General features: G+C 34.8%; 2 protein-coding genes across 2 annotated transcripts in view; one reads left to right on the forward strand and one right to left on the reverse strand.

The window, feature by feature from the left end:
* LOC142337695 (uncharacterized) overlaps positions 1-11,866 on the reverse strand; it is a 420,762-nt gene that overhangs the window by 400,737 nt on the left and 8,159 nt on the right. The window contains exon 3 of the mRNA XM_075387138.1: positions 5,351-5,507. Coding sequence (XP_075243253.1) covers positions 5,351-5,507 — 157 coding nt within the window. The remainder of the gene's footprint in view (positions 1-5,350; positions 5,508-11,866) is intronic.
* The window catches only part of LOC142337697 (calcium/calmodulin-dependent protein kinase type 1-like), a 188,631-nt gene that overhangs the window by 80,289 nt on the left and 96,476 nt on the right, over positions 1-11,866 (forward strand). The gene's annotated exons all lie outside the window — the stretch shown is intronic.

Consider the following 11,866-nt stretch of genomic DNA (forward strand, 5'->3'; position numbering starts at 1 on the left):
TGTTCTATCTCGGTTTAAAATTAGCATATTTTGCCTCATATAACTGTCAGTATTTTCAAATACACTGTTAATTTCGCATAAAAGATTTTCATCGGATTTGGAATGACAAATAATGCATGTGTCATCTGCAAACTGTAAAACGTCCTCTTTTTTTCATTTTTTCTGGGAAATCGTTGATATACATTAAAAAAAATAAAGGTCCGAAAACTGTTCCTTGAGGTACTCCGTGATTGATTGTCACCCAGTTCGAATATTCAATGCCGTTCTTTACGCATTGTTTTCTGTTAGATAAAAACGATTCTAGCATTGCAATTGATTCCGTACTAAATCCATATTTTGCAATTTTTTCGAGAAAAATTTTGTGAGATATTGAGTTAAAAGCTTTGGCCAAATCCAAGAATATACTAACAACGGTTTCGTTTTCTTCTAACGAACTGTTCACTGATTCTGTCAACGATAATAATATCATTCGAAGATCTTCTTTTCAGAAACCCAAACTGATTTTTATTGATTATTTCATACTTTTCAACATGTTCTAGCATTTGTTGGAGCAAAATTCTTTGAAAAATTTTTGCAAGAGTCGGTGTAACTGAAACTGGTCGGTAGTTTTCTGCTTCCAGTGGATCACCTTTTTTGTAAATTGGAGTTACATATGCTTTTTTAAGTACATTGGGAAAAACATTTTTTGATATGCATTCGTTTATTGCAAACTGTAGATGTGTTCCAATAGACATTTTGCTACACTCGAAGGACCATGTAGTAAGTAATCCAGGACCCGCTGCTTTGTTTTGTGGTAATTGATCAATTACAGTAAACAGTTCTTTTCTCGTTATATGTCTGAAGGAAAACTCAGTTTTGTCAAAATCATAGTCCGGTAGCTCAACCTTTTCTGTCTCGCCTTCGTATAAACCTAATTTTGAAAAACAAATATTAATTGTGTTAGCGATTTCTTTTTTGTCTTTTAAAATATCGTGTTTGAACCGAATTCTTGCAAATTTTGCTATTTATATCCTCGTGTTTTATCTTTGTTTTAATGAATTTCCACTGTTGTTTTAAATCGGGAAGACTTTCAAGCAATTTCTGTGAATAATTGTGACTCGCTCTTCTAAGTAGTCTGTATGTATGGTTCCTTATTCTTTTGTATGTGTTATATGTGTAAACGTCTCTTTTTTCCAAATATTGAAAAACCTGTGCTTTTCGTTGATAAGATTCAATATTTCTCTGGATAACCAATTCTTTTTTGTTGACTTTGACGTTGGCGATGGCTCTCCTATTTTAATGGGAGCTACATTATTCAGAAAATTTTCAAACATATTTGAAAATTTTTCAAAATTTGAGTTTGCATTGTTTTGTTGATACATGGGACTCCAATCCGCGGATGCAATTTTATATACGCTCTATAAGAAAAAGCTCTAATGGAGCATTTTTTTCAAAATTACTATTCGAAATCAAAAACTAAAGACTCGAATACTCAAGAATTAGGGCATATACGTTTGGCACTACTTAGATGCACAAAATTGACCTTAACAGTAAACTCACTAGTAAACTTAAAAAGTTCATTAAATGAGTTCAGAAGTCATTTTTTTGAGTGAGGTAAGTCATTGAAGAAGTCAATTCCAAGAAGTCAGGGTAAGACGAAAAAAATCTGTTAAACGAAGAAAAAAACATAGCAGGACAAGTCCTGACGTACAATTCAAGGAATTTTCATTGACTAGACAAACAGATTAATGTCAAACTGCCGCATGTAAACAAAAAAACACTAGCGAGAAATAGAAATCTGGTTCAAACAAAAAACTAGGCCTAGAATGAACTATTAATGGATTCGGAAAACCGTTTGGAAAAAATACGAGCCAAAAAATCGAAAAAAGTAAAAAAAAAACATACCCAGCAGACTGCCGGAAAATAGCCGCCCTTGATTCCCATAACTCTATTGGGATTGAAGAAAAAGAAAATATCAAAACTGATTTTGTACAGAAACATTTTAAGTGCGATTTATTTTGATGTAATTTCGTAGTTGAACATATTCCTGTCTCTCAGTGGGAGGTTACAGGGTCTAGTATCAATACCAATAAGCATTATAGATAGTAAGTAAAACTTATGCGAACCGGGCATATAAAAATGGGCTTTTTGGGTTTATCCCGTTTCTATTTCTGACTTTGATTTTTTATACCGACTCTCTTCATGTTGAATTGCTTTGCTGAGCAGCTGCTGTTCAAAAAGACTTTGAGCAGAATGACAGAAGAGTGAAATTAGCCTAGAGAAGTCAACAAGATTTCACGCAAAATGTCGAAAAAGCATCAAAATGATGTAAATCGAAAAAAAAAGTTCGACGAAGTAAAAAACATAGCACAACAAGTCCTGACGTACAATTCAAACAAAACATTAGGCCTAGAACGAACTATGAATGGATTAGGTAACCCATTTAGAATAAAAATCCGATCAAAAATTCCGATGAAAACAGTAAAAAAAAATCGAAGTGAAATAGCCGCATGTGAACAAAAAACCACTAACGAGAAAACGAATTTTTGTTCAAACACCGTTTTCTCACTCTACTTTAAAATTAGAGCAAAAAAATTTAAGCCGCAAAACCACTCGCTTTTTCGCTCCATTTCCTGTTTCGGCGTGACCAAAAATCACTACTCCAATCTGACTTCAAAAATCATGAAAATGTGTGGACAGATCTTAAAAAAAGACAGCGCCCCAATAAAATTCAAATTCTTTGAATTGTAAAAAAATCAGGAGCGCTATAATAGCCGTCTGAGAAGATGAGGGCGGCTATTAATCAAAGTGAAATTGCCGCATGTGAACAGAAAACCACTAGCGAGAAAGCGAATTTTTGTTCTAACACCGTATTCTCACTTTACTTTAAAATTAGAGCGAAAAAATTTTACGCCGCACAACCACTCGCTTTTTCGCTCCACTTCGTGTTTCAGCGTGACCAAAATCACTACTCCAATTTGACTTCAGAAATCATGAAAAAGACAGCGCCCCAATACAATTCAAATTCTTTGAATTGTAAACATAGCCGGCAGATTGCCGGAATAGCTGCGAAAGAATAGACCTGCGTGCCGTATAATAGAGATAGAAACAGATTCAGATCCAAATTGAAAAAAAAATCGACGCCGATCAAAAAACTAGGTAAAAAACATTATTCAGCGATAAATTAATAAAGCTTGTTAAAATTCATTCCGCAGAAGCCTCTTATTAGGGACCTTTACTGCACAAATGAGTTCCTTTGACCTTAAACAAATTCAAATTAAACTTAAGTTTTAAAGTGCAAAAGTCATTTTATTGAGTGAGGTAAGTCACGTATGATCAAAATTTAATCACGCAAATAACCTAAAAACTTTTGCTAAAGCGAGTGAGAAATGACGTCACGCGCGCAAATGCCGTTAGTGAGAAGAAGAAGTCATTCAGAAAATTTGACTTTTTCAGCTTTGCTGTGTGAACAAATGTAAAACGAAAAAAAGGCGTCAGACGACGAAACAAAAAACATAGCAGGACAAGTCCTGACGTACAATTCAAAGAATTTTCATTGACTAAACAGAAAACTAGACCTAGAACGGACTATGAATGGATTGGAAAAACCATTTAGAAAAAAAATCCGATCCGAAAAATCGAAAAAACTGTAAAAATCAAAGTGAAATTGCCGCATGTGAACAAAAAACCACTAGCGAGAAAACGAATTTTTGTTCAAACACCGTTTTCTCACTCTACTTCAAATTTAGAGCAAAAAAATTTTACGCCGCAAAACCACTCGCTTTTTCGCTCCACTTCTGGTTTCGGCGTGACCAAAATCACTACTCCAATTTGACTTCAAAAATCATGAAAATGTGTGAACAGATCTTAAAAAAAAAGACAGCGCCCCAATACAATTCAAATTCTTTGAATTGTAAAAAACCAAGAGCACCGCAATATAGCTTCGCTCAGCTTACAGCTTCGCAGCTATAAAAAAAATCAGGAGCGCTATAATAGCTTCGTGGAATTGCTGACGCGGCTATTAACAAATATAAAAAATATACATCAATTTAAGTATTTCAATATAACAACTTCAGGTTCACATATTGAGCTGTAAAATAATCCCGCTTCTGACACGGACGCTTGACAATGTTCGATACCACATTATGTTCCGACCCCTCCCAACACTTGGATATCTTCCTACAGAACAGCAGTCACGAAAAGGGGCAGAACTTGGATAATAGTGTTCGGTCTTTGACAAATTATCCTACTTATTCCACAAAAATCAAGTTCATGAACAACCAAAGCGCCAAAGCAGTGTCCCTTGCTTAATGTCAGAGCATAAAAAATCAGAGCATATAAAAATCAGATACTTAGACGATATGACTTACAAACTGAAAAAATAGTTTTAAATAACTGGAGGGGTCCAGATTCACATAACAATGAAAGTTTCCAACTTTTAAATTCTCAAGAAATGTCGAAAAACAGAAACCGGTGCAATTTACAAACCAACGAGTTCAAGAAAAGAGACAAAAACCAACTTATTGTCCTGTAAACTGCTCTCGGTTGGATTTTCCAGGACCAAATTGATCTCAAACAACAGTCCGGCAGCTGGTTTGCTAGTAGCTAGAGTCATCATAGTGAGGTTAAGTTAAGAGAGTTGTAAAAAAAGATTCATTGGTTTTTTGAGTGGGATGAGGGGGTGTGGGAGGAGAAATCGCCCTTTACACAATGATTTTATGTCTTTTCAGCATCTTAGGTAAACTGTACAGTTGTACTTGTAGAACTGTAAGCAATAAGAAAGCTGCTCAGCAACTGAATGCCCTCTTTGCTCTGCATGTTTATCCCGTTCTTGAGGACGAAAAGTTGAAAGCGTCAGACTAGGATTTATGTTCTAATGTATTAAGACAATCAAAGGGTTAAAAATTTGATTCTTTGTTAACAAGTGAGAATTTGTTAGTGCGAGAAGGCGACGAAGTATGGCAAAAAAACTTGGCAAAGTGTTTTCAGGTGCATTTAACTACTTTTATCCCTTTGATTCTCTAAAACTGCAACAACATTTGTTTGAGAGCAATCAATAAAGTCTTAAATTGTCTAACCGGCTGAAATCATCGGTTAAATATCCAAAACTAGGGCCCAAACCCCCAAACTTTGATCCTCCATAACTCCACAAAATCCAGAATTCCAAATTTCACAAATCCTCCACAATATTTTCGATCGGCCAAAAGTGACTGAATAAGAGCGCCAGTTGTCCTTAAAGCATCATCCCTCTCACTAAGGTTAGGGCCCGAACAAAAATCACTCATATGCATGTAGTGTTTAGAAGGAACACTTTTTTGTTAACAATATTAGATAGTCAAATGCTACGGAGGGAAAAGGAAATAGATTGCACTATTGTTGTATTGATCGCCAGCATCTGCGTCCGAAGTTGCGGACCTGTTGAGAATATTTCGTGTGAAGGATTCCAGTGAGTCGACATAGAATGACTTGTTTTCTTCCAGGTCTTTTATTCTGCCAAAGAATACACCATCACTCGCATATCCATACACCTAAAATGCCAACAAACACACGCAAGTTGAAGTACAAGTTGCACTCTTCACCGCTGATCTGAACGGTTTCTGAATCAGTCCTTAAATAGTTTTAATTGTTTCATTATTATCTCAGTATTATTATTGCTGACAATGATAATGATAACTACGTGGCTTTTCAATTTAATTTTCATCTATGTGTAAAAACACTGAATTATTCTATTCCTCTTACTGTATGCAAAAATAAAGTACTGACGACGTGTACAGCATTAGCACATACGCAAATCGAGAGTATATAAATTGCAAAAATGTAAATTCACTCCAAAAGGCTTTGACACCTTCTGCTGTCCTTGTCTTTTTCGGAATAAGTCAAAATGATAGTGCCGAAAACTTTTTTTTAGCTTTTGAAGTTGAAGAGTTGTTTTGGTAGAAGCTTACTGAGTTTGTCCTAATGTGGTGGCTCTCTTGAAAGCTGAATTTTACATAACTTTTGTTCTACAATTCAAACATTGCCGGAAAATAGCTGCCGTTGACCCACTTGACGCACATTGAGATTGAAACAGAAAAAGAAAAAAAGGAGACAAAAATTTACAGATTTATTCTAAATGTCAACAATTTTCTTTTTAGTGTGCAAATTCTGCATATTGGACTAGATTCTAAAAATACACTAAATTCAGTTTCTAACCAGAACGCTATTAAGCATTATACTAATTCCAGCTATCAATCGCTTTAAAGAACTTTGATAACCTAATGCACTTTGACTTAATGTCCGGGCTTTATATGCTTATCCTGTTTTTGATTTTGACTTTGAACGAATTCACTGAATTGCGCAATACATGCGCAAAAAAATTAAAATTCATGCAGTTGACACAGGCAGTGAGGTAAGTCAGAAGCATGAAAATCGTGATTATGTAAAACGAAAAACGTGATCAAAAGGTAAAGCGAATAAAAAACATAGCAGGACAAGTCCTGACGCAAAATTCAAAAAATTTTCATTTGCTAAGCAAAAACTAGACCTAGAACGGACTGAGTGAATTGGGAAAACCATTTCCAAAAAAAATCAGATCAACAAATTTAAAAACATAGCTGGCAGATTGCCAGAAAATAGCCGGAATAGATTCGTAGATCGACAGTCTAAAAAAACAGTAAAAAAGACAGACCAAAAAAAATTTCGTCTTTTCATTGAAGGCTGATCTGTTATATTTTGATTAAAAATCTGTATATGTTATTGCTGCCTCTATTAGCTGATCTCAAATAACCTTCATTTAGACTGACACACACCTATTTGACCTTATCTCTTTCAATTAAAGTAAAAAAAGTCAATTTCAAATTGAGGAAGTCATTTTTGAGAGTGAGGTAAGTCAAGTGTGACCAAAAATTTAATCACGCGCATGAACAAATAACTCGCTCCACTAATAGCGAAAAATGACGTCACACATGCAATTCAGTTGAAATTGCATGAACGAAAGAACAAAAAGTGGCTGTGACGTCATATGGTCGTAACAAAAATCATGACGACGAAATAAAAAAACATAGCAGGACAAGTCCTGACGTACAATTCAAAGAATTTTCATTGACTAAACAGAAAAACTAGACCTAGAATTGACTATGAATGAATTCAGAAAAACATTTTAAGAAAATCAGAACAAAAAAAAGGAAAAAAAAAACAGAAAATCAATATCAAAATGCCGCATGTGAACAAAAAAACCCCTAGCGAGAAATGAAAATTTAATTCAAACAAAAAACTAGGCCTAGAATGAGCTGTGAATGGATTGGGAAAACCAGTTAGAAAAAATCCGATCCAAAAAATCGAAAAAACAGTAAAAATCAGTGAAATTGCCGCATGTGAACAAAAAACTGCTACCGAGAAAGCGAATTTTTGTTCAAACGCCGTTTTCTCACTCTACTTTAAAATTAGAGCAAAAAAATTTACGCCGCAAAGCCACTCGCTTTTTCGCTCCATTTCCTGTTTCGGCGTGACCAAAATCGCCACTCCAATTTGACTTTAAAAATCATGAAAATGTGTGAACAGATCTTAAAAAAAAAAGACAGCGCCCCAATACAATTCAAATTCTTTGAATTGTAAAAAACCAAGAGAAGGCCAATAATAGCCCCAGCTGTCGCTGTGCGGCTATTAATAAAAAAACTGAAAATCAATATCAAAATGCCGCATGTGAACAAAAAACCACCACCGAGAAAGCGAAATTTGGTTCAAACAAAACACTAGGCCTAGAATAATAATAATAATAATAATAATAATAATAATAATAATAAGAATAATAATAATAATATTGAATTCAACCAAACATGGTTACAACCAGCTTGGTAGTCCCCAGATTAGGGGAGAAATCAAGTTTCAATAATTAAAATTAATGAACTATGATTGGATTAGGTAAACCATTTAGAAAAAAATCCGATCCAAAAATTCGGAGAACAGTCAAAAATTAAAGTGAACAAACAGCCGCATGTGAACAAAAAACCACTAGCGAGAAAGCGAATTTTTGTTTCAACACCGTTTTCTCACTCTACTTGAAAATTAAAGTGAAAAAATTTCACACCCCAAAACCACTCGGTATTTCGCTCCACTTCCTGTTTCGACGTGACCAAAATCACTACTCAAATTTGACTTCAAAAATCATGAAAATGTGTGAAGAGATCTTAAAAAAAACAGCGCCCCAATACAATTGAAATTCTTAAAATTGTAAAAAGGAGAGCGCTTAAATAATAGCCGTTGAGGCTGACGACGGCAATTAACTAATAGAAAAGTCATTTGCTGCGTTGATTCGAGTGAACTTTCAAAGCATTGTGGTTGATAATCTCAACAGATGATAACTAGTTTTTTACTTCGCAAAAATAAAACATACAAAATGCAACAAACTACAAAATACAACAAATTTTTGCAAAAATACAACAAGTTTTTATAAAAGAAAAGTACCGGTAAGATAATTGCCTTCAGTTTTAAATCTTTTTCAGTAATCATACATCTTTACAAGAATAGCAGAACAGTGCAAAAAAAAAAACAAACGACAAGAGCGTTTTGATTGAATTTATAGTTTTTAGTAGTCGACAGGCCATTTTTACAGAAAATTTTAGATTTCACATTGATAAGCAAGGTTTTCGACAGAAAAAACTAAATAGCCTTAAAAGAATCGATTTGCCATTAAAAAGAGGGTTACACTCCCTGGTGTTGAAGTACAACGTTTCGATACAAGAAAAGACTTTTTACTCATGGAATTACTGACAGTAAACCTATGCGCTTCATAGCATCTTAATCCTTTAAAGGTGCCTTGTAGTTGTGCTGTTGCAGTGTAGACATTTTTGTTTGAAGAAAAGATTAACAACAAATTTTCAGCTTAAAGTATAAAACCATAGACTGATAGAACCAAAGAGCTTTTTTTATCGGTCTAAAAGTGCCGTGGTTACATAATTCTTGTTGCCAATTTGACAACTTAAAGTTCCATTGCAATACACTAAGGCGACAGTTTTATCTATTAGCTACACCTACAAGTAATGACTTGGCTTTTCTGTCGGCGGCTGAGAATGGAATTGAGGATGGATTGACAATTTAGACTCATAAGTGAAACATGACCTAACGAAAATGCTAACATGGCAATAAACACTCCAATAGGTTACGAAATATTAGTTGAGTATAGAAAATTGAGTACAAAAACAAAACGGATGAAGACAACAAAAACATGCTTTTTCACCCTATTTACAGACAGACCTCCAAAACTTTTGCGTTTACATTACTCAATGGAATACCAGTCCGCAATGTCGAAACAAGAGAAGGGTGTCTTGACCACTTCATTGTAAAGGAACATCATAAAACTGTTACCATAAAAACTTTTAGCAATCATTTTCCAGTTTCATTGTTATTACAAGATTGGAGCAAAATTATTCATCTGAAAAAATTGCGCAATGGTATAATAACTAAAACTTAAGATGAGCAAACAAAATCAACTTTTACCAACAAAAATGATTGGAAAAGCAAAATTGATTGGAAGAAAAATGGCGAAAATCGTGAAGTTACAAAAAGCAAAAGAAATGTAGATAATAAAACCATTGAAAAAGAGAAAATATTACAATGCCTTGGTTGGGACTGATAAAATGGAAAAAAACTGCCTCAGGCAAATCAAAAGCTGCAACTTTTTTGCGAAAACTGGCGAAACTCTGTCGCAGTCATTTAAACCTTCTTGAACTGATAACAGTAAAATTTAAAGAAATGATCAGAGCAGTGGTTTATGTTTAGTTTATGGTTTTAGTTTAAGGTTATGTAGGAAACGAGACACTGCTCTGTTCATTTCTTCAAATTTTACTGTTATCAATTCAAGAAGGTTTAAATGACTGCGACAGAGTTTCGCCTGTTTTCGCAAAAAAGTTGCAGCTTTTGATTTGCCTGAAGCATTTTTTCCATTTTATCAGTCCCAACCAAGGCATTGTAATATTTTCTCTATTTCAATGGATTTCTCGAACAGATAACACCACAGACTTGTACACATGAGACGTTGATTTACGGCGTCCCAGGGATCCATCTTAGGTCCAAAACTTTTCCAGATATACAAAAACGACGAGCCTCAACGCTGCTCGAACTCCGAAGTTATTTCGTATGCAGATGATACAACAATAACATCAGGCGTAGTAAATAAAATATAAAGAACGTCAAGCAGTGGTGTCATCAAAACTAATTAATAGTCAATGAAAAAATGCACGCTGCCTTTCGCATTTTTTACAGAACGATGAAATTTGCGTATCAATTTAAAATGGTTCCAAAAGTTACGTGTTGCCTGCTTAAACAGTTATAAAACACATCTAGACGAAATATATAAAAAAAGCTTTTAAAAAATATGCAGGGACAATTTCTTTTCACGAAAAAAGTACTCGATTGGGAATTTCATGAAAAATCATCATCTCCTTACCGTTTATGAACTTTTTGCTAATAATGTGTCTGAATTCACTTTCCATGAACTCAGAAAACCTGAGTCAGCTTACAAAAAACTATGTTCGCTCAGCAAGCATCGTGAAAATAACACAAACTTACTACAGCCCATTTCAAAAAATTATCATAGAAAACAATATCACGAAAATAATTTTACTCAACAAGGAATAAAAAAGCTGACTCCAGTTATACTCAAAACTTTCTTAAGATGCTTCAGTTACCTATTTATTCAGAATGGCTATGAAGTGTTCAACTTAATTTTTGACTTTTGTAATTCATTTGGTTTTCGTGAACGTTTTTCCGAGCACTTGCTAGATGGGGAGAAGTCCCTCCAAGTGGCCGTCCAGGCGTAACTTTTCTTTTTTTAATGAATTTTGCGTTTAAATAATGTCGCTGGTTAACAAATTCAACTATTTTAAAGCATTCACAACAAGAGTATGCAGTCTTGCAAAAATATCTCAATGGCGTTTCTAAGAGCCTAAGCTGCGATCTGCACTTAAAAATATTCGTTTCCTTCCAAGATATGCAAATATTAAACAAGCAGGAGATCAATTAAACCAACTTCGTTTGTGAGCAACTAAACAAACTTCGTTTGAATGCAATTAATTAAGCAACTTCTTAGATTTTTGTCCATACATGAATTGATTTGACACTCGATTAATGATTTTCACTTTTTAAATCTGATTTAGAAGAAACTTTTGCTTGATGAGGTCGTTTTTATTTAAACCAAACACCAATTATCGTATTTTAGAAGGACTATTTTGATTTTTTGAATGGAGCATGTTTTTGGGCTTTCATGGTTGGTTCTAAAGGGAAACGATCAAGCAAAAACTTTGCATTGAACACGTTTATGATAACTGCTTCATCCTTTGTTCGAGAGCAATTCATAACCTAACTATAAGCAAACAAAAATCCAAACGTAACCAAAAAACGTCTGGCGAATTGCTCTCAAACGAACGGCAAGCAATTGGCTTCGGTAGCACCTAGCTGGAGCTCAGCGCGCACCGAGGGGTGAACAGAGTACGGGGGTTCGAGCGTTTGCGGGTACGATTGGAGACAAGAGGGGGCCAAACCGCCAGATAGAGGAGGGTGGACTGAGAGTGGTGGGGAGGGGTGGTTGAGTGAGGTGGGGGTGTAACTTCGTCAAACATTCAAGATTAAGAACCGCCCTTCACACCATGAAATTCTCCTCAAAACAGTTCTGGTTGAATTGCATTCTTTAGAGACTGTTTAAGCGTAAGGCTCTAAGAACTTAATGCCCTCCAAGCGTTATCTGTTTATTCCGTTTTTGAGGACGAAATGTCAAATGGGGACGAAAAATCGGTCAAGCGAAAAATCGTATAGACTACGGGACTAATATAATTGCTACAAACTTCGTTTGAGAGCAATTAAACACACTTCGTTTGAGAGCAATTATGCAAACTTCGTCTGAGAGCAATTAATT

Source organism: Convolutriloba macropyga, chromosome 4 (genome assembly GCF_964194025.1).
Source record: "Convolutriloba macropyga chromosome 4, txConMacr16.3, whole genome shotgun sequence".
NCBI lineage: Eukaryota > Metazoa > Xenacoelomorpha > Acoela > Convolutidae > Convolutriloba > Convolutriloba macropyga.